The sequence below is a fragment of the Haematobia irritans genome, chromosome 4 (genome assembly GCF_050003625.1).
Source record: "Haematobia irritans isolate KBUSLIRL chromosome 4, ASM5000362v1, whole genome shotgun sequence".
Classification (NCBI taxonomy): Eukaryota; Metazoa; Arthropoda; class Insecta; order Diptera; family Muscidae; genus Haematobia; species Haematobia irritans.
Genome location: NC_134400.1, coordinates 164,330,979 through 164,355,103, shown reverse-complemented (window position 1 = coordinate 164,355,103; position 24,125 = coordinate 164,330,979). Strand labels below are relative to the sequence as shown.

The window sequence follows — 24,125 nt, the reverse complement described above, 5'->3', positions numbered from 1 at the left end:
TTCTTGCCATATAAAATAAAAAGCAATGATAAAAGGTCCGTCGACAATATGGCAAGATTGCGTTTATCTGATAAAAATTTGGATACACACAGGAGTAAAAAAATTACCTAATCTAATCAAAATCCTTATAATTTTTCCTGATTAAGATAGCGATATGAAATTGCTTTTTTTTTATTTTTTTTTTATTTTTATCATAATTTTTTGTTTTTCTTTTCTTCATGTTGTTTAGTTCGATTTAGTGTTCGTTAAATGTGATAGAAATTTGAAATGGCGTTTTAATTTACTCTTATGTTCTTTGTTAATAAAAATTGAATTAAACTAAATTGGCTTAATTTACAACAATTTTTGGCACTGTTGATTGTTATCACTTAAGATATTTAAAGAATCCCGAAATAATCGGGGATTCTATATTTTAAATTCCGAATCCCGGAATTTCAAAATATATATTTTGAAATAAAAATCGATCCTGATTAACAGCCCTAGTAAGAACTTAATACCGTCCGGGAATAGCTTTTTGGTGACTTTAGATATCGATATTGAAATGTATAAGTCAAAATTATAACAAAGGGGTATCGATCCCTAGTATTATTTCTATTACCAGGTGGTATTGAGGGGCTTTTTCTGAGTGGATAGACTTATTGGTAAATTAATAATGTTTTTTTTTACAAAAAAATTAAATTGTGAAAAATTTGTATGAGCTAGCGGAATATATATATACAAATACTTACCTCATCAACCCAAATCGCAGGCATAAGGGATGTCGTTAGATTTTCGGTAATAGTGATGCGGTTGATACTCTTTAAGAACATATTGAATTGCACACGCTTTCCACCTTGAAGGGGAGTACCTGTCAACTGAAAAGACATATAATAATTTGATAATGTAGAGCGTTTTCACTTCACATGAAACTTTAAGATAGCCGGGGTATATATCTATGAAGGAACTTTATTGGAATTTGCAGATAATTGGCAGCTACACAGACACGAATTGGCAGCTACACAGACACGATTAATTGATCCAATTAATTTTTAATTGAAATGTCTTCAATCACAAGAAATAATAGCATCAATCAGCAAAGTCTATTAAAAATTATTTATTCCAATTAAAAAATTAATTGACACATCTTGTTTTTGTGATTGATTTTTGTTTCAATTAAAAAATTTGTTGCATCAATTAAATTTTTAATTGAATATTTTTGAAAACCCAATTAAAATTTTAACTGGAAAACTTTTCGTGATATTTTTTCCCTGCGAGTATTCACCGAGTACTTTTGGCCAGTGTATGTCGCCACCGACGCTTTAGATCGGAATCAATACTAAAACACATAAGTAAGATATTTGCATCCACATAAACCTACTTTTGTGAGTGTAGTGAAAACGTGTTTTAATAAGTCAGTTTTTTCATTTATTTTTTATATTCTTCTACCCAAAGTTCGACTTTTGGAGAAAACATATGACAAAGTAGATAGAAATACAGGAACCCGGCCAACCCATTTTCAATAACCGATTTTCGGTTTAAGACGTTAACTTAAGCAGACTGCTAATGTTTTTGAAACAATCTGGTTGACAGAAGAAAATAATCGAGAAGGTTCAGCGGTTAAAACTAGAAGAGTGGTATCACAATGGACTGGATAGTCTAAGTGAGCCTGAAACTTAATCGGGCTGCCACTTTAACCTGTTTAATTAACCTACGGATTAATTGCCAGTTTTGTCACTATTCGTTTTCGGTTTTTGTAACGAAATCCGATGTCGGTTTTGGATACCCTACTGGTAACACTTCGTATCAGCTACTCGAATTTCAAGGAATCTTATATACGAATAGCTAAAGAGATTATAAGCCGATGTCCTTCTCCAAATTAGAGCAATTATTCCATGATACTTACATGTTGCACATCAACGAATGTCTGATGTATTTTTGCATCTGGCTTAAGACCCTTAATCGTCCGGGTATATTCATTGGAGGCTCCCAGCATATGAGGTAATGTTAAGATAACAGGTGCATCTGAAATAGAAAATAATTTACATTAAATTAACCAAAACAAACAAATAACATAAACTGATTTGCAAAAAAAAAACAAAAATACATTCCAGCTATTTCGGAGAAAAAAATAGTCTTTCTATGACAATTCAGACAGAATTCACTGGGAATTCATATTAACATTTTTATATGAAATGTTAAACTTGTTTATATAAATTCATATTTTAGAAAATAGCATCGCATTGTATGGACCGAAGAGCAAAACAACAAACAAATGGACCATTAATTTCAATTTAAATTGTTTTATTTGTTACCTTTAGGTTGGTTGAATGCCAACCAACCAACAAAAGGAAAAATGCACATTTGAATACAATAAAATTCTTATTAAATTTGAAGATGACGAAATCTGTATAATGTGACATTTGCGAATTGTTACGGTTCGTGAGAGAAAACGTTCTGAAAAACTCCACCAGTGTGCCCAGATCCTAGAAAGTGTTGCAGCTAGATCACCACTAAAATAATGCTAAAACCCGATTTCAGAAAATCTCGGCGCTATGAATATGGGTCCCATGAAAATGAACCCCAATAATTATATGTCATACAACAACACGAAATTTTGTTTATTTTTGGGGTCGTGTTTCTTTTATTTTTTGGGTTTCTGCTGCATAATGATAATGAACCCTAAAATTTCCCAATGAAAATGGGCCCTAAAATTTCTTTGGGGCCAATTTTCGTTTGATATAGGGCCCATTTTCAAACCTAGAGCTTAACAAATGCATATCGCATACACGCAGAGAAGAAACATGATTGTCACAATCATATTTGAAGAGCAAAATAATAAGATATTTTTGTGGCGACCATGTAATATTTTCACCTGCAACCATGTTGGCTCAGTGAACATGGTTCTAAGAAAACTATAATTGTCCTCATCTAAAATGTTATTATATTGATAAAAAGAATTTTGTTTGAATGAAAAGACAATGGTCGCGATTTAAAATGTTATGGTATTCATTCTTCTAGTTAAAAGAAAATGGTCACAACCTAAAATGTTTTGATCTTTATGAAAATACTTTTTTCATCGTCGAAAAAAGGACGCCACTTGAGAAAAGAAAACAAAAAAATTTACTTTATTTATTTGTTTTTATTTATTTATAAACTAATTCATTGTTTATTTGTACACCCTCATAAAAAATCGCTTCCGTAACATATACTCCCAAACATATTTTGCTTCAAGCATATACATTTTTGGGTATTGCCCAAACATTTATATATAATATGTTTGAAAGCATATTGGTCTAAACAATATATGTTTGGGTAGTCTAAGTTCCAAACATTTTGTATTTTTGCATCCGAATTCAATAATGTTGTCTTCCAAAAAACAATATGTTATTTTGTGAACATACAATATGTTTGGAAGCATTTTGCACCCAAAAATATTATATGCTTAAAAAAATTCTCCCAAGCAATATTGTGCTCAAAATTTTATTTATTTATTTATATATTTACAATCATAATGAATTATGAAAATAAACAGGTAATATAGGTGCTAACAACATAGGTTTTCGACCTGAATGCTCAAAATTTTGTTTCTGCCTAATTGTATATTCCCCCACATCTTTCTCACTTCCACGACATTTTTTAGTTCTTAGCACCTTTTTCTGTAATACAAACATTGTAGAAGAAATTATTCAATTTTGCCGGACGGGGATTCGAACAGCGGACCACACAGTATGTTTATAGGCTAAACACATATATGTTTATAGACTATTTCTAAATTAATATATGTTTGCATCCAAGCATATTATATTTACAAACATTTTATGTCCCAAACATAATATGTTCTAACATATTAACATATATGTCCCAAACATGTTATGCTAGTTTATGAACATTATATGCTTGCACTCAAAAATATTGTGTTTAAAAATTTGTGTTCCAAACATATAATGTTTATAGCCAAACATATGAAAAACAGTCTTTTTCATCCGTGCATATAGCAAAATTCAGAAGAAAAAACAGGTACATTTTTTCAATTACACTTTCCTTCTTTGTGTTCACATAAAACCACGTGCCGCTCCTGAATAAATAAATTAACACAAAACACAGTAAATCCGTATTCTCCGTCCATTCCAAGAAACAATCAACAAACGACTGACGCGCAAAATGAAAATCATGTGTACCTGCTCAATGTTTTTATAAAATTCTTTTCGCTGCAAAAAAGTTAAAAAATTAAATGGTCACGAAAAAAATGTAAATGGTCTTTGTGGCCTATAAAAATACTTTTTTCCCTGTAAAACAGTAAAAAAAATGAATGGTCAGGTACATGATTTTCCCGACCATTTAATGGTCTCAAATTCTATCATTCAAATGATAGAACAAGTTTGCGGTATTTGAGAACCATTCAAATGCTTATTGCCACCATAAATTTTTCTCCGCTCGAAAACTATTTTTACAAAGACAAAATACATGGTTTTCGCTGCAATTACCCAGCAAAAAACAAGTAAGGAAAGTCTAAAGTCGGGCGGTTCCGACTATATTATACCCTGCACCCCTTTGTAGATCTAAATTTTCGATACCATATCACATCCGTCAAATATGTTGGGGGCTATATATAAAGGTTTGTCCCAAATACATACATTTAAATATCAATCGATCTGGACAGAATTTGATAGACTTCTACAAAATCTATAGACTCAAAATTTAAGTCGGCTAATGCACTAGGGTGGAACACAATGTTAGTAAACAATATGGGAAACGTTTAAATCTGAAGCAATTTTAAGGAAACTTCGAAAAAGTTTATTTATGATTTATCGCTCGATATATATGTATTAGAAGTTTAGGAAAATTAGAGTCATTTTTACAACTTTTCGACTAAGCAGTGGCGAAATCAGAAAAACATATATATGGGAGCTATATCTAAATCTGCACCGATTTCAACCAAATTTGGCACGCATAGCAACAATGCTAATTCTACTCCCTGTGCAAAAGTTCAACTAAATCGGAGTTAAAAATTGGCCTCTGTGGTCATATGAGTGTAAATCGGGCGAAAGCTATATATGGGAGATATATCTAAATCTGAACCGATTTCAGCCAAAATTGGCACGCATAGCTACAATGCTAATTCTACTCCCTGTGCAAAATTTCAACTAAATCGGACCAAAAAATTGGTCTCTGTGGTCATATGAGTGTAAATCGGCCGAAAGCTATATATTCGAGCTATATCTAAATCTGAACCGATTTCAACCAAATTTTGCATGCATAGCTACAATGCTAATTCTACTCCCTGTGCAAAAAAATTATTGGGGGATCCCACGATGCCCTTTAGAAGAAATGTTTGTGGACTTGTCCAAAAGGACTGCATCGGAAGTTGAAAAAACTCGATGGGGGATTCTGGGATGCGCTTTAAAAGAAATGTTTGTGGAACAACTTCCAATTTTTTTTTGCTGGGTACATGCTCTAGATAAGCATTAAATGGATACGGCAACCATGTCCAAACATGGTTTTTCTGTGCGTGTATATTTTTATGGCGCCAATTGGTTCCTTTCATTTTTTATACCCTCCACCATAGGATGTTAAAGGTTAGGTTAAAGCGGCAGCCCGATTAAGATTCAGGCTCACTTAGACTATTCAGTCCATTGTGATACCACATTGGTGAACTTCTCTCTTATCACTGAGTGCTGCCCGATTCCATGTTAAGCTCAATGACAAGGGACCTCTTTTTTATAGCCGAGCCCGAACGACGTTCCTCATTGCAGTGAAACCACTTAGAGAAGCTTTGAAACCCTCAGAAATGTCACCAGCATTACTGAGGTGGGATAATCCACCGCTGAAAAACTTTTTGGTGTTCGGTCGAAGCAGGAATCGAACCCCCTACCTTGTGTGTGCAAGGCGGGCATGCTAACCATTGCACCACGGTGGCTCCCGTTTTATTGATGTAGGTCAGATGGTATTGAAATGGGCCATATCGGTCCACTTTTACGTATATTTAGCCCCCATATAAACGGACCCTCAGATTTGGCTTGCGAAGCCTCTAAGAGAAGCATATTTCATCCGATCCGGCTGAAATTTGGTACTTGGTGTTGGTATATGGTATCTAACAACCACGCAAAAATTGGTCCACATCGGTCCATAATTATATATAGCCCCCATATACACCGATTCCCAGATTTGGCTTGCGGAGCCTCAAAGAGAAGCAAATTTAATCCGATCCGGCTGAAATTTGATACATGGTTTTGGTATACGGTCTCTAACAACCATTCAAAAATTGGTCCACATCGGTCCATCAATATATAGCCCCCATATAAACCGATTCTCAGATTTGGCTTGCGGAGCCTCAAAGAGAAGCAAATTTAATCCGATCCGGCTGAAATTTGGTACATGGTGTTGGTATATGGTATCTAACAACCATGCAAAAATTGGCCCACTTCGGTTCATAATTATATATAGCCCCCATATAAACCGATCCCCAGATTTGGCTTGCGGATGAGCAAACGTCATCCGATCAGGTTCAAATGTGGAATGTGGTGTTAGTATATGGCCGCTAACAACCATTCCAAAATGGACCACTTTTGGTCTATAGTTATATATATATATAGCCCATCCCCAATCACACAAAAATTGGTCCATATCGGTTCATAATCATGGTTGCCACTCGAGCCAAAAATAATCTACCAACATTTTATTGCTATAGAAAATTTTGTCAAATTTTATTTCTATTGAAAATTTTGTCAAAATTTTATTTCTATAGAAAATTTTATAAAAAATTTATTTCTATAGAAAATTTTGTTAAAATTTTATTTTTATAGAAAATTTTGTTAAAATTTTATTTTTATAGAAAATTTTGTTAAAATTTCATTTCTATAAAAAATTTTGTCAAAATTTTATTTCTATAGAAAATTTTGTCAAAATTTTATTTCTGTAGAAAATTTTGTCAAAATTTTATTTCTATAGAACATTTTGTCAAAATTCTATTTCTATAGGTCTTTTTTAATTTAATATATACAACATATGGATCTAGAAGACTGTGTTAGGAGGTTTTAAGATACCTTGCCATCGGCAAGCGTTACCGCAGCCCAAGTAATTCGGCAGTGTTTAGAAGAAGTTACTACGCAATCCATGGTGGAGGGTACATAAGCTTCGACCTGGCCGAACTTACGGCCGTATATACTTGTTTTTTAATTGGAGCATACTCTCTCGGTCTCTCTTTCTAAACACATATATGTTTATAGGCAATTTCTATATTAATATATGTTTGCATCTACACATATTATATTTAAAAAAATGTTATGTCCCAAACATAATTAACATGTTATGCTAGTTTATGAACATTATATGCTTGCACTTAAAAATAATGTGCTAAAAATGTGAGTTCCAAACATATAATTTTTACACCCAAACATATGGAAGTCTTTTTCGTACTTGTACATTTGTCACATATAGACACGTATAGATATAACTAGAGCCATTAAATGGTCACAAATTCCTGATAATTTATTTTCGGATAAGTTTGAAGCGAAGAGAATTTGATAATGCTTTGTGTACACAATTTGTATACCCTCAAAAAAATCGCTTCTCTAACATATGTTCAAAACATATTTAGCAGGAAGCACATATATTATTCGATACTGCCGAAACATTAATATGTTTGTTTTATGTGAACATATTATATGTTTGGAAGCATTTTGAGTCCGAAAATATTATATACTTGGAAGAATTTTCCCCAAAGAAGATTGTGCTCATTCCCTCACATAATTTTCACTTCCACGAAATTTTTTAGTTCTTGGCACCTTTTTCTGTAATACAAATAATGTTGAAGAAATTATTCAATTTTATAAATTTTTCAAATCTTACCTTTCGCCTGGACGGAGAATCGAACCGAGGACCATATAGTTTGTAAGCCAACACACTATCCACTGGGCTACGTGGCTGTTATAGTCACCAGTAGACAATTATCGTTATAAGTTACATTTATATAGCATAGTTTGCAGCGCCCACGAGCCCAGGCAAACATAACATTATTTAACATAAACATACATTTGTTGGCCACGTGGAGCAGTGGTTAGTATGTCTGCCTTGCATGCAAATGGTCGTGGGTTTAATCCCTGCTCCGACCGAACACCAATTTTTTTTAATTTACACATTTATACTATCGTATATTAAATTTTTTAATGGAACTTCGAAATGTGGGTTATTAAAGATTTACAGTCAGAAATAGTGCTTGATATAAACGAAATGGACTGAGCTTTTGGATAAAATATTTTTTTTTTTTTATATTTTTATGGTTGTTAGAAGGCAAGTATTAATATCGTGGAACAAATTTCAATCGGATCGGATGAAATTCGATCCTCCAAGGCGAACGATGGACGGACATCGTTAGATCGATTCAGAATTTCACTACGACAATACTTCGATGTGCTACAAACGGAATGTTAAAGTTAGTAGACCTCCATCTTATGGTGGGGGGTAAAATTCTGAGTTAACCATGCTGCTTCTATAAAATAAAAGCATTTTTATGGAATCTTTAAATCTAAGCTCTATAAATATTACATAAGGATACAGATCTCATTTATCGAATCGTCTTATCATTTTGTGATATATCAATAAACACTAATAGAAACAAATGCGTTCAAAATCGTGAACAGCCGGTAAAAAATTGAAACAGAAACGTTCACGAAAAATTAAAACGAAATGTTCACGGTTTCGTCCACTAGCGTTCATGATTTCATGAACGGCTTTCGTTTTTCTTTGGCCATGAAAAATGAAAAGTCTTTAAATATTCGTTAGACATTCTTATGGCAACTCCGTCGGAGGTTCAACGAGCTAAGGCGATTCGTAACCGTTACGATTTCAGACTATGAACCAAAGACAATACACTTTAGAAGATGGGAAATTGGCTTGCGTCGTACCAAATGTTGCATTGGCGGCGCTACACTGAAAAAAATATTGTCGTGAGGTCAAAGATTTCATGTCTTTAAACTACGAATGCAAATTTTGCTTAGCATAGAAGACGCATTTCTCTAATATTAAGTTTTTTTCATTGCCCAAAAGTCGATAAGCTTTTCACTGAAGTCATATTATCCTTATAATTAAGCGATTTCACTTAAAAATGGGTATCATAACATGAAAGAAAAAATGTTTGGCCTAAAGTCAACTTGACTTTAATAATTCAGAAAAATTCTTTAAATTTAGTGAAATTGTCTTTAAATTTGTAGTCTTTTTGCATCTTGACTACAAAGAAAAAATTCGTTCAAATATAGGACATGTTTTTCAACACTTTATTTTAAAGAGGTTTTTTACTTGAAACATAGCATAATTTCTACTGGAAGTCGATTCTTAATTTGGAAAATAAAGTTGTCGTTAACTCGTTTTTAAAGGACTTTGATAGCATATGAAGGAAAAAAGCTGAAAAAGCGAAAAATTAAAATTTACTTCCTAGAAGCAAGTACACAAAACCGAAATTTAAAAGGGAATTGTGTCTTAAAAGTATCCTTACTTGTATTCTCCGCTTCTTTGGCTCGGAATCAATACCAAATTTTTTAAAGTAAAGACAAAATTTTTGGAACCGGGCATGCTTTTTTTCAGTGTAGGTCCATACATGTTTGTAATTTTTTTTATTTGCATTTTTTAAATGAAAAACTCAATTTTTTTGAAAAATGTTAAATTTTGAGCAAAAAATTAAAAATTATTTTTTCCCGTTTGTTCCAAGATATTGCCAACTCTTAATTTCTTTTTATTTGCATTTTAATGTGTCGAACCAAACACGTAAACGACAAGTAACATAGGGCCCTACCGCCGTCAATAGTTTGATGTTCTCAGTAGCCAATTCCCCATCTTCTAAAGAGTATTGTCTTTGCTATGAACGCTGACTGTTGTTTTGACAACGCATACACTGAAAAAAATATTGTCGTGAAGCTAAAGATTGCGTGTCCTTAAAATACGACTCCGAATTTTTGATTAGCATACTCGTAGAAGACGCATTTCTCTGATATAAAGTTTTTTTCCTTATTCAAAAGTAGATAAGCTTTTCAATGAAGTCGTTTTATCCTTATAATTAAGTGATTCGATTTAAAATTGAGTATCCTAAAATGAAAGAAAATTTTGTTTGACTAAGGTCAACTTGGCTTTAAATTTGTTGACTTTTTGCATCTTGACTACAAAGCATAAAATCGTTTAAAAGTAGAAGATTTTTTTCAACACTTTATTTTTTACTTGAAACAAAGCATAACTTCTACTTGTTGTCGAGTCTGAATTTGGAAATTTAAGTTGTCGTTAACATGATTTCAATCTATTACCGCCCTCTGTCCCCATATGAGGGCATCTCTTTGAAGTCAAACAACTATGAGCTACCCGTAATTTTTGTAATTTTTAACACACGTATGACAGCTTTATACTGCTTCTAATCCATAAAGCATAGACACTTGGTCGCATTTGATAAACAAGTGTCAAATTCAGTGTGTTATATTCTTGTTATTATTCGGATAACTTTCGTAAAATACTTTAAATAGTTTTATGTGAACCAAGTGATCTAAAATCTATAATTCTTCGCATATGATATCTCTTTTTATTTAGTCTTTACTGAGTTAATAAAAACCTATCAAAACAATTTTTGTCCGGCAGTTTCATTTTGGTCGTTAATGGGTTAAAGATTTTTAAAAGATAATTGTGTCTTAAATTTGTCCTTACTTCAATTCTCCGATTCATTGGGTCGGAATCAATACCAAAATCTTTAGTGTAGAGACAAAATCTTGGGAACCGGGCATGCATTATTTTCAGTGTATAACGCAAAACTCAAATCCATGTAATTTGAACTTCCCATTAAAGAGAACTTATTACCAAGATTTAAGTTAATTAGTTTCAGGGTCAAGAAATTATAGCCAAACGAAACTTTTGCGATTTGCGATTTCGAATATCTGAACATGGGCGTTAATATTCATATTAAGTTCATTGCTTTTGCAATGTCTACAAGACCTGAGGTGTTAAAAATTCTATTTAAGATTTGGGAAAGGATAATTATTTTATTTGTTTTGTTGTAGGTAATCATATAGTCGGCTTAACCGACGCAGCACAAACATGAATTGAGCATACTCAATTTTAAATACCCAAAGAAAATTTCCTATTGAAATATTTTGGCAATTTCTAAAGAGCATACTTATGTTATCGATGTACATATCGTATGTGGGAATATTCTTCTATAGTAAATAGTGAATTTATTTCCGCAATAAATGAGAACCTCTAACAATATTCGTATGGGAAAAGTTTTTTGTTTTTGTATAAGCATAAAAAGTAAATCTATTTTCTTATCATTTCATCAAATTCAATTCATATTCGAATATGGTATTATTCATATTTGTTATAAATGTTTGTTTAAGAGCAATTTTTCAAAGCAATAGATGTGATTGTGGGGAGGGTTTGGGTTATGTTAACCCTTTATCGAAGTTATAGCTGGGAAATATAGGTATTTCCAGTTTTTATAGTTGAACTCATAAAGCAAACATTGACATGCGTCAAGTCTAGAAGGCAAATTTTTCATCCGATCAACTTCAACAACAACACAAAAATGTTAACTCCGAGTGACATAAACAATTTCTTGCATCTCCTGGGGTTTTATACGATTTTAATAAAAATTGCACCAGAAATTTTCTTAAAATCGGACTTGTGGTCTGGAAGTTCCGCAAATTTGGATCATCTTCAATAAGATTTACATAGGACGGAAGAACTTTATTTTCGTATTATAGAAATGTAAAAACTAAACAAATAACAGTTTAGTTTTTACATTTCTTATTACACTTTTATTATACCCTCCACCATAGGATGGGGGGTATATTAACTTTGTCATTCCGTGTGTAACACATCGAAATATTGCTCTAATTCTGAGTCGATCTGAGCATGTCCGTCCGTCAGTCCGTCTGTTGAAATCACGCTAACTTCCGAACGGAACAAGCTATCGACTTGAAACTTGGCACAAGTAGTTGTTATTGACGTAGGTCGGATGGTATTGCAAATGGGCCATATCGGTCCACGTTTACGTATAGCCCCCATATAAACGGACCCCCAAAGTTGGCTGCGGATCCTCTAAGAGAAGGAAATTTCATACGATCCGGCTGAAATTTGGTACAGGGTGTTAGTATATGGCCTCTAACAGCCATGCAAAAATTGGTCCACATCGGTCCACTTTTACTTATAGCCCCCATATAAACGGAACCCCAAATTTGGTTTGCGGATCTTCTAAGAGAAGCAAATTTCATCCGATCCGGCTGAAATTTGGTACATGGTGTTAGTATATGGTCTCTAACAACCATGCAAATATTGGTCCACATCGGTCCATAATTATATATAGCCCCCATATAAACCGATCCCCCGATTTGGCTTGCGGAGACTCTAAGAGAAGCATATTTCATCCGATCCGGCTGAAATTTGGTACATGGTGTTGGTATATGGTCTCTAACAACCATGCAAAAATTGGTCCACATCGGTCCACTTTTACGTATAGCCTCCATATAAACGAACCCCCAAATTTGGCTTGCGGATCCTCTACGCGAAGCAACTTTCATCCGATCCGACTGAAATTTGGTATAAAGGGTGATACGGTCAAAATTTGGTCAATATAAACTTGACGTATTTCTTTCAATTTTGCATTTAAAAAACCTGAACACCCCTCATTTTGAAGGTGTGTGTGTAGAATGTTGCTCCTATTTTGATTTTGGAATTCACTCTTCAGTTGTCAAAATGCCGTCCAAGCAAGAAGAGCAGCGTATCAAATTTTGCTCGCGCATCGCGAAAATCCGAGCTACTCGCACGCAAAGCTGGCAAAATCGCTAAAAGTTGTCAAATCAACCGTTACAAATGTAATTAAAGTGTTTGGGGAACGTTTGTCGACAGCCAGGAAGTCTGGATCGGGGGGAAATCGAAAACCGGAAGCCGCTGAGACGACAAAGAGAGTTGACGGTAGTTTCAAGCGAAACCGTAACCTCTCTCTCCGAGATGCCGCAAATAAGCTGGGTGTATCGTCTACAACCGTGCATCGAGCCAAAAAACGAGCCGGACTATCGACTTACAAGAAGGTAGTGACTCCCAATCGCGATGATAAACAAAATACGACTTCCAAAGCGCGATCCCGGAGGCTGACGAAGTTTGACTGCGTGGTAATGGACGACTAAACCTACGTCAAAGCCGACTACAAGCAGCTTCCGGGACAGGAGTTTTATACGGCAAAAGGAAGGGGAAAGGTAGCAGATATTTTCAAGCACATAAAACTGTCAAGGTTCGCAAAGAAATATCTGGTTTGCCAAGCCATCTGTACATGTGGCTTGAAAAGCAGCATTTTCATAGCTTCCGGGACTGTCAACCAAGAAATTTACGTGAAAGAGTGTTTGAATAAACGTCTGCTGCCTTTCCTGAAGAAACACGGTTGTTCCGTACTGTTTTGGCCGGATATGGCATCTTGCCATTACGGTAAAAAGGCCATGGAGTGGTACGCCGCCAACAACGTGCAGGTGGTTCCCAAGGACAAGAAACCTCCCAACACGCCAGAGCTCCGCCCAATTGAAGACCAAAAAAACTGCTAAGGACGAGCAGCAGTTCAAGGCAAACTGGCTTTCTGCGGCGAAGAAGGTAGACAAGGTGGCTGTACAAAATCTGATGGCAGGTGTCAAGCGTGAGGCCCGGCAATTCGGATTTGGAAAAGCGAAAGCCTAACTGAATATTTTTCCTGAATTTTATACTAATTGAACTTGAAAAAGAAATTTAATTTGATTTTTTAAATAAACGATTTCACCGATTTACACGCGTTTTCCCTTGACCAAATTTTGACCGTATCACCCTTTAGAAAAAATTTCACGAAAATTTTTCAAATAAAATCTTAATTGGCTTTTAAGAAATATTCTATTAAAAATTTAATTGATTCAACAAATTTTTTAATTGAAACAAAAATCAATCACACAAATTAATAATATCAATTAATTTTTTAATTGGATCAATTAATTTTTTAATTGACTGTCAATTAATTTTTTAATTGATATTATCATTTCTGTGATTGAAGACATTTCAATTAAAAAATTAATTGGATCAATTAATTTCGTGATTGAATCAGAAAAATGTTTTTTGTGTGTGGTGACATTTCTGAGAGTTTCAAAGCTTCTCTAAGTGGTTTCACTGTAATGTGGAACGCCGTTCGGACTTGGCTATAAAAAGGAGGGCAGCACTCAGTGATAAGAGAGAAGTTCACCAATGTGGTATCACAATGGACTGAATAGTCTAAGTGAGCCTGATACATCGGGCTGCCACTTAACCTAACCTAACCTACCAATGTACCGAACCCATGGTGTAGGGTAAATAAAATTCTACCTGGCCGAACTTTTGGTACTACTTACTTGTTTTAAATATAGTCCCTATTAAATTTCATCTTGTTTTGCATCACAAAGTGTTAAAATAATAATTATCTGAAGAAAAAATCGATAAAGTTGAACAAAAATACCGACAGCACAATTTTAACAAATTCATTTGAAGAACAATACGATGTGGTCGAAAGTGTTTTTATACAATTATGTTTCATCTTTTGTTTATTGTTATTAAAGAACAAACAATGCAAATGGAGCTGAACTCGACAATACAAACGACAAAAGTCGAAGCCAGCATTCTGGCTCCATTATTTGATCAATGATTGATGGTGTACACGTTCCAAACGGTGTTTGCAGATCGTTGCGTATCACAGTCATCTCAAACATAATGGTCTCGTCTCGTTTCGACTCACTTCGAAACACTCGAGTTCAACCATTTTTATTCAAATGTAAACAAAATGGTCTACGGCGAAGCACTCAAGTGTCTACTCTTTGTTAAGCTAAGCTCTTAGATCATAGAATCTTCACTTAGTTCTAAGTACTGATTAAATAATGAATTAATGACCAATATGCGAGGGTGTACAGATTGATATCAAATGATGTTAAATGCACGTGCATTATGTGATTACGATTTTCAAGAAATGGGTACAATTGTATGTATTCAAAAACTTAGTTGAGAAGATTTTAAAATTAAAATAAAAAACACATTTTTTGTCAAAATTTGTTTTTATTATTCAACATAGTTCCCTTCAAGAGCGATACAACGATTCTAACGACCTTCCAATTTTTTGATACCATTTTTGTAGTACTCCTTCGGTTTTGCCTCAAAATAGGCCTCAGTTTCGTCGATCACCTCTTCATTGCAGCCAAATTTTTTCCCTGCGAGCATCCTTTTGAGGTCTGAGAACAAGAAAAAGTCGCTGGGGGTCAGATTTGGAGAATACGGTGGGTGGGGAAGCAATTCGAAGTTGTCTTGGTGGAACAACAATTTTTTCTTCTCCATATGGGGCCGTTTTGCCGCGATTTCGACCTTCAAACGCTCCAATAACGCCATATAATAGTCACTGTTGATTATTCCATGCGCATCCCAAAAAACAGAGGCCATTACTTTGCCAGCGGACTTTTGAGTCTTTCCACGCTTCGGAGACGGTTCACCAGCCCCTGTCCACTCAGCCGACTGTCGATTGGACTCAGGAGTGTAGAGATGGAGCCATGTTTCATCCATTGTCACATATCGACGGAAAAACTCGGGTGTATTACGAGTTAACAGCTGCAAACACCGCTCAGAATCATCAACACGTTGTTGTTTTTGGTCAAATGTGAGCTCGCGCGGCATCCATTTTGCACAGAGCTTCCGCATATCCAAATATTGATGAATGATATGACCAACACGTTCCTTTGATATCTTTAAGGCCTCTGCTATCTCGATCAACTTCATTTTACGGTCATTCAAAATCATGTTGTGGATTTTTCGTCGCTAACCACCTCTTTCGGGCGTCCACTGCATTCACCGCCCTCCGTGCTCATTTCACTACGCTTGAATTTTGCATACCAATCAATTATTGTTGATTTCCCTGGGGCAGAGTCCGGAAACTCATTATCAAGCCAAGTTTTTGCTTCCACCGTATTTTTTCCCTTCAGAAAACAGTATTTTATCAAAACACGAAATTCGTTTTTTTCCATTTTTTTCACAATAACAAAAGTTGTTTCACAAAAGACGCTCTATCTCACAAACTAATTGACTTACAGACGTAAAATTTTGACACGAATCATTTGAAGGTTGGTACTATATAAAAATAATATGTATTTAATACTAGCGACGCCATCTATGTGTCAGGCCGGGGACATATCAGCCAATCTGTTATGCAATAATTCGTCGGTTTATATGGCTGCTATATATGATAGCCGACCAAGATTAAGAACTAAAGTGGCTCATATGTGTATTTAATCTGACTTTTTATCTAACATAGTCTCCATATGAACAATTTAGAAGACCATATTAAGAAGTCTTTAGAATACATGGTGTACGGTCCATAACATTCGGTTTGACCAAGTTTTTGGTTGTATATTCTTGTTATCTTTTGCTTTAATTCTTAATTTAAATCGAGAATGTTGTTTTCGATGTTTTAACAATGCATTTTTGAAATCTCAATAATGAAACAAAACTAAGTTGACGCTTTGTGAAGAATATCATTTTTACAGTATTTTAATTTTGTATGTTCTGTTATATGTACACATCAGTGTGAACATGGTAACACTTTATATAAGCTACCCTGTACTATGACCATTCGACACTGGATTGAAAAAGTAGCGGCCTGACATCACCGGCACTAGCTAACACCTCCCGCCTTATTCTTCTGTTTACGTCCGATGTGACACCCATTTGTTTCCAATCTAAAAGGCTCACTCAGTCGAATTAGGATGTTATCGCGGAAAGGAAAGAATCGTCATCATTTGAAATTTTTTGATCTTACTTTGTAGGCTAAGTCGGACCATCTTCTTAAGAAGCAAATTTATTTAAAGATTTTATTGTAAATAAATAACGCGAACCTGTGTAAAATTTTAGAACTACTGTTGGATTGCCCCATATAATCATCGTAATTTATTTGAATGTCATATGGGAGGAGGGTAACCGTTTCAATTTGTAGCATTAATAGACACTCCCCATCATATCGAATATAAAAACTAATACTAAGAAACACCTTTTTTCGAAACTGGTTCGCTTGAAATTGGTTAAAAAATTTCATTGAAAATATTTTAGCTGGTTTGTGAGTCTATTGAAATTCGACTGCGATAACAGTGATGAACAAGAAGCACAGATTTATTTCTCAGCTGATTGATGAAGACCGATGGATATAAAAATAGATAGACAGATATTTGCCATTTGCCAAGACAGAGCTGCTGAGAAGAAAAAAACATATGTATTAACAAATTTGTGTGACAAAATCGTAAAATAACCAAAACAAGCTTTCAACACATTCCGCAGATATCTTCGAATTTTTAATTAATCGAAGCATCATGAAAAAATTCAAGTAATGCAGTGGTGACGTGGACGAAATTTTTGTGAGTCGAATTGAAATTTTATCGATCTTTATATTAGAGATTTTAAACTCGACTTTTCGACCATTGTCCAATATGACAATTTTGGGAAAATCGTCTTTTAAAAATTTCGAAAAGTCAACTTTTCGAGTTTTCGGTTATTACAAAATATGGAAGAGTCTACTTTTATAGTTTATGCCTCTTCAAAATTGCGAAAAGTACACTCTCCAACTTTTAAACATTGCATGGCTGTAGTTAAACAGGTAAACAGTTTTATGGGGAAAACAAGTACGAACGGCAGAAAGTTCGGCTATGTCGAATCTTATGTACCCTCACCAAGGATCTAGGGGGTCTAAATCAAAGTTTTTTTTTTGAAAAGTGGGTTTCGGTTCATCCGATTATGTACACCCAGTGTGAGTAAAAAATTGAATGGCGTTAAGGTGCTCCCTTGACAATATCTTGACAATACACGGAAAGGAGAGTTTTCTTATCTGAGAAACGAATTTGTGGACAACCAAAAGTTTCTTTTGACGTAAAAAAAAATAAAAGAAATTAGGAATAATGATTCCAACACTTCGTATAAAATTGGAAGAAAATTGCAAGTTGTTCCACAAACATTTCTTTTAAAGCGCATCCCGGAATCTTTCATCGATTTTTTCACTTCCGCTTGCGGCTTGTGTAACTGAATCAGCTTAGCGGCGTCGGTGCAATGGAGCCACCGTGGTGCAATGGTTAGCATGCCCGCCTTGCATACACAGGGTCGTGGGTTCGATTCCTGCTACGACCGAACACCAAAAAGTTTTTCAGCGGTGGATTATCCCTCCTCAGTAATGCTGGTGACATTTCTGAGGGTTTCAAAGCTTCTCTAAGAGGTTTCACTGGAATGTGGAACGCCGTTCGGACTCGGCTATAAAAAGGAGGTCCCTTGTCTTTGAGCTTAACATGGAATCGGGCAGCACTCAGTGATAAGAGAGAAGTTCACCACTGTGGTATCACAATGGACTGAATAGTCTAAGTGAGCCTGATACATCGGGCTGCCACATAACCTAACCTAACCTAACCTAACCTAACCTAACCTAACCTAACCTAACCTAACCTAGCGCCATCCGTTTGGACACCCTACAAGGATTGCGAACAAAATTCTACCTATGATTCTAATTCACAATCGAATTACATGGCTTGTGGTAACAGTTCAGACGAAGTCAAGGCATCTTAAAACTTTTTAACGTTAGCTTCTAAATTGTAAGAAATCAGTTATTTCTCATCTTTCGTAATTCTCTACAAAAATGTTCACTTTCGGTAGAGACATATGGCAAAGTAAATATAAATTTCATTGAATCACAATGGATTGCATAGTCTAAGTGAGCCTGATACATTGGGCTGCCACATAACCGGTTATCCGATGGTCAAAAACCGGTTTTCGCGATTAACCAAAAATGGAAATTTTTCACTATCCGTTTGCGATTTGTGTAACTGACTCCGGTTAACCGGCGGAAAACTTCTTAAAGATGCCTTCTAAATTATAAGTTCGTTCATATCGAGACTATGCTACACGCACAGAAACAAATGTTTGGACATGGTTGTAAAAATAATTTTTGTAAAATAATTTTCTTTGTAAAAATAATTTTCTTTGTAAAAATAATTTTCGAGCGGAGAAAAACATATGTTGGCAATAAGCATTTAAATGGTTCTCAGATGCCGCAAACATGTTCTATTATTTAAATGATAGAATTTGAGACCATTACATGGTCGAAAAAATCATGTACCTGACTATTAAATTTTTTGGCTTTTTTGCAGGGAAAAAATTATTTTTATAGGTTACGTATAGACATGTCTAGAACCATTACATGGCCATAAAGACCATATACATTGTTTTCGTGACCATTTAATTTTTTATTTTTTTTGGCATCGAAATGAATTTTATAAAATCATTGAACAGGTACACACGATTGCGCGTCAGTTGTGTGTTGATTGTTTCTTGGAATGGACGGAGAATACGGAATTACTGTGTTTTGTGTTAATTTATTTATTCAGAAGTGCCATGTGGTTTTATGTGAATACAAAAAAGGAAAGTGTAATTGGAAAAATGTACCAGTTTTTTGTTCTGCATTTTGATATATGGTCTAATTTATTTTTATTTGCAGTTACATGATGTCTGCGTAGGCACATTTGATAGACACGAAGTAAATATGGAATGATTTCCTATTATTGACATTGAACCAAAATAGAGTGTGTAAAAATATATGATGTTTGCTTGCACGACATTATAAATACAAATAAACAATGATTCAATTTATAAAAAAAAAACAATCAATAAAGTTAATTTTGTGTTTTCTTTTCTCAAGTGGCGTCCTTTTTCGACGACGAAAAAAGTATTTTCATAAAGATTAAAGATTTCATAAACATTTTAGGTTGTGGCCATGTTATTTTAACTGGAAGAAAAACATTTTTGACGAATACCATAACATTTTTGATTGTGACCATTATCTTTTGATTCAAACAAAATTCTTTTTATCAATATAATAACATTTTAGATGAGGACAATTTTATTTTTCTTAGAAGAACCATGTTCATTGAGCCAACATGGTTGCAGGTGAAAATGTTACATGGTCGCCGCAAAAGTAGCTCCTATCATATTATTTTGCTCTTCGAATATGATTGTGACAATCATGTTTCTTCTCTGCGTGTGAGTGAGCGAGAGCGTAAGTTCGACAGTGAGTAATAGTGATTCTATAACATTTTAGAAACTGATATCAGTTTCTCATGAACCAATTACTTATTCCTGAATATTTAAAAATTGCTGTCACACTAAATAGAAAGGAATTGATTAGAAAGTTATTTTTAATTTTTAAATCTTTTGGCAATTCATTTGTCTGCTATAAAAGGCTGAGTAGATGAATCATGTACGGAATATTTATCTTTTTAGAACATTAATACAATGATTCCATTTTCACCTTTTATATGTACAAAATTTTTAATAATAATTGGGGGGCTCATGTGGTACATTTCCTAGAGAATATTAACATATTCGACCACCAATATTAAAAATAAAAAACAAAACGAAAATACATAAATAAAAATTAGGTGTTAATTAACTTTTTATGCCCCCCATTAGTCAATGTATTAAAGCTATTGATTAAAATATTGCGATATTTTTTCTTGGGGTTTCGATCCTGCAAAAAAATTTGTTTGTTTCTCCGCTTATCTTAGTGAAGACTAATTTTTGTTCGTCTTAAAAAATACAGTTGGGGCCGGAAATTCTTGTTTATTTTAATTGAATGTTTGTTGTCATTAAAGCAACCTCAGTCGATATATTATATTTTTTGAGAACTTTCAAAAACATAAAATTAGGCTTTTAGAAAAAAAGATTTTTTTAATGATGTCATTTATTATATTTTTCATAATTAATTTTAAAATTTCAACTTTTCTCTAATATAAATCGTTCATTTCCATTTACCCTTGCAATGTGTAGAAATATTTGCCGCCCATATTGCAACTTTAGCTATTACCGAGGCTATGTGAGTTATAAAACTCTGAGTATGAACCTACTATACCATATAAACCACTGAAGTTATAGTTTGATTAGGGGCAATATCAAATTATAGACCGATATAGATAAGTTTTTGGATTAAAAGAGGTGGAAACGGGCCGAATCAAATTACATAAAATTCTAAGAAGTCAAATTTTGAGATCAGTCTATGAGTATAGGCAAATATTTGACCAAAAAGAGTGTCAAACATTTTTTAGAAGCATTTTAGAAATACCGTTTTTGGAGCAAACTGCTATCGCGATGTAATATGTAAAATATGAGCTAAAAAGGTTTTCTTGTTTGACTGTGGCGACAATTTCCTTTCAATATTTTTCAATTAATATTTGCCCAGTGTGACAGTACTGTTACCATTTTAACAGTCTCAAGAAGTCAACCATATCTTCCACACTGAAAAAAATGTTGTCGTGAGGCCAAAGATTTGATGTCCATCAAAGACAAATACGAATTTTGCTTAGCATAGAAAACGCAGTTCTCTGATACAAAGTTTTTTTTCCTTGTCCAAAAGTCGATAAACTTTTCAATAAAGTCGTTTTGTCCTTAAAGTTAAATGATTTAACTTTAAACTTGATATATTTTCATGAAAGAAAATTCGGGTTGAATAAGGTCAAAATTTGGAAAATTCTTTAAAGTATTCATCTGATCCGGTATAAACCGACCCTAAGATTTGACCTCCCGAGACTCTTGGAGGAGCAAATTTCATCCGATCCGGTTGAAATTCGTGTTAGTATATGGCCTCTGACATTCATGCGAAAATTGGTCCAAAACGGTCCATTATTATATATAGCCCCCATATAAACCGATCCCAAGATTTGACCTCCGGAACCTCTTGAAAGAGAAAATTTCATCCGATCCGGTTGAAATTCGGTACGTGGTGTTCATATATGGCCTCTAACATCTATGCACAAATTGGTCCAAATTAGTCCATAATTATATATAGCCCCCATATAAACTGATCCCCCGATTTGATATATTTCTATATTTAGCCCCCACATAAAGCGAACCCCGTATTTCACTTAAATATGACTCTCTAATTACCATGCAACAGTTCATATCGATTCGTAACTATTTATAGACGCCCCTATACATACCGATCAAGAACTGATTATATACGTATTTAATTGGCTTTTTTTGTCTAATATATACCCCGTGTATACTAACTTACAATTTAGAAGAGTTTTAAGATACCTTGCCATCGGGCTGTGGTAAAGCCCTAGTAATTAGATTGTTGATGACAGTCTTTAGTAGAAGTTTCTACGCCATCCAAGGTTGAGGGTACGTAAGATTCGGCCTGGCCGAACTTACGGCCGTATATACTTGTTTCTTCTTCTTTAACTACGAATTTTTTTTCTCAAGGTAACATAGGCTCCTTATGGACAATTGATTAGAGATTTTAAGATCCCAGCAAAAAATTTGGAAGATTTTTCCAGAGACACTATTTTAAACTTTAAAAACACTTACAAAAATGTTCTCCCAAAGATGTTCTTTATTTTAACTACACAAGAAGTTCTTTTAATTCAATTTTTTAACTACCCAGCAAAAAAAGCGTCGTCAAAAAAGTAGTGAAAATTTTCTTTTTGGATCCTGAAGTGGTGCAAAATTGGCGCAGAAGCGATGAATTTAACATGGGCTTGTCATAGGGCGCATGTCCATCATTTCAACAGTCGTTGCACTGAATTTGCATCACTTCTTAAGGTGTTGTGCGAATTTAGTCTTTGGATACGAATTAAGAAATTTTGCGATATTTTGACAAATAAATAAATTTTAATTTTTTTATGATTTCTAATGCATTCTAACGTTTGTCTGGAATGTTTGACATCAAGTATTTTCAAAAACTCGCAAGTTTTCGAGAATGGATTTAACATTTTTTTGGCAAAATTTCAGTAATTTGTATCATTTTATAAATTCTTGGTCTGTTTTTAGCCAATTTGAAATAAAAAAAATTAAATTTCCCATTAAAAATATGAAAAAAGCGAGTTTTAAAAAATTTACTCAAATGAACTTCATGTGCAGTTAAAATAAAGAAATTCTTTGGGAGAACATTTCTGGAAGTGCTTTTAAAGTTGTGCCTTTAGAAGAACTTCCACATTTTTTTGCTGGGTAGCTCTTTTCACTTTTTTATGAGTAACTTTAACTTTTTTGTCTCAAATAGGTTAAAAACAGAGTAGGAATAAAATGGTAAAATTATTAAATTTTTGTCAAAAAAAAAATCCTAATTCAAATCTAGAAAAATTGCGAACTTTTGAAAATATTTGAGGTCAAACGTTTCAGACAAGCATTAGAATGCATTGAAAATCATAAAAAATTATACAAATTATTTACTTGAAAAAATTTTACAACATTTTTTAATGCGCATCCAAAACACTCAATTCGAATTACACCTTAAGAAATGATGCAAATTCAATGCAACGGCTATTGAATGTTGGGCATCTGTCCTATGATAAGTCAATTTTAAATTAATCGCTTCTGCGCCACTTCCGGATCCAAAAGAACATTTTCACTACTTTTTTGGCGACGATTTTTTACTGGGCAAGTGTTGATATAACCCAAATAATTCGATTGGGAATGAAAGTCTTCAGTAGAACGTTGTATGCGTGGATCTTAAATAGGGATACAAGTCAAACTTTTTTAAAGTTGTGAACAAGCTAAATACTGGAAAAATTGACCCTTTTTAAAGTAGTTCACTTTTCGCTTCTAATTACAATATGTAGCCCGCTCGCACTGGTGGCCGTATATACTCGTTCTTAAATTGTATTAACACCTCTAGTTAAGGGAATCGCAATAATATTTTATAGATTTCCTACATTTACGATACGCATAAAAAATAGTCCATATGTGACTAAATGGGTTATCAATCAGCTTATAAATATTAATGGCATATTAATGGATGCAAAACGTCAGATACAATTCATTCACCTATTGTTGATCAGCATTCATAAATATTATGAATGTAAATTAGTTTGAAATTTATTAATTTTAGATGTTTCCATTAAAAGGGCTTTAAACTTTATGGAGATTTTCAATATATCACTGACTGCCGCAACAAAAAGGGTTGAAATTAAAAATTTGAAATAAATTAAAATTAACTGCTACACAATGTTTTACACATGTGTATGACACACTTTCATAAATTAGAGATACACAATATATTTCATTTCACAAACAGTGTTTTTAAGCAAATAACGTCTTTGTACTCATCACCATATATCTGCTACTTAATTTATCGA

At 33.9% G+C, this 24,125-nt stretch overlaps 1 protein-coding gene across 5 annotated transcripts in view; it reads right to left on the bottom strand.

Moving 5' to 3' along the window:
* Snmp2 (Sensory neuron membrane protein 2) overlaps positions 1-24,125 on the bottom strand; it is a 691,945-nt gene that overhangs the window by 3,546 nt on the left and 664,274 nt on the right. For all 5 annotated transcript variants that reach the window (XM_075305636.1, XM_075305634.1, XM_075305632.1 and 2 more), the window contains 2 exons: positions 1,883-2,001; positions 729-854 (listed from right to left, as the gene is read on the bottom strand). In XM_075305636.1, coding sequence (XP_075161751.1) covers positions 729-854; positions 1,883-2,001 — 245 coding nt within the window. The remainder of the gene's footprint in view (positions 1-728; positions 855-1,882; positions 2,002-24,125) is intronic.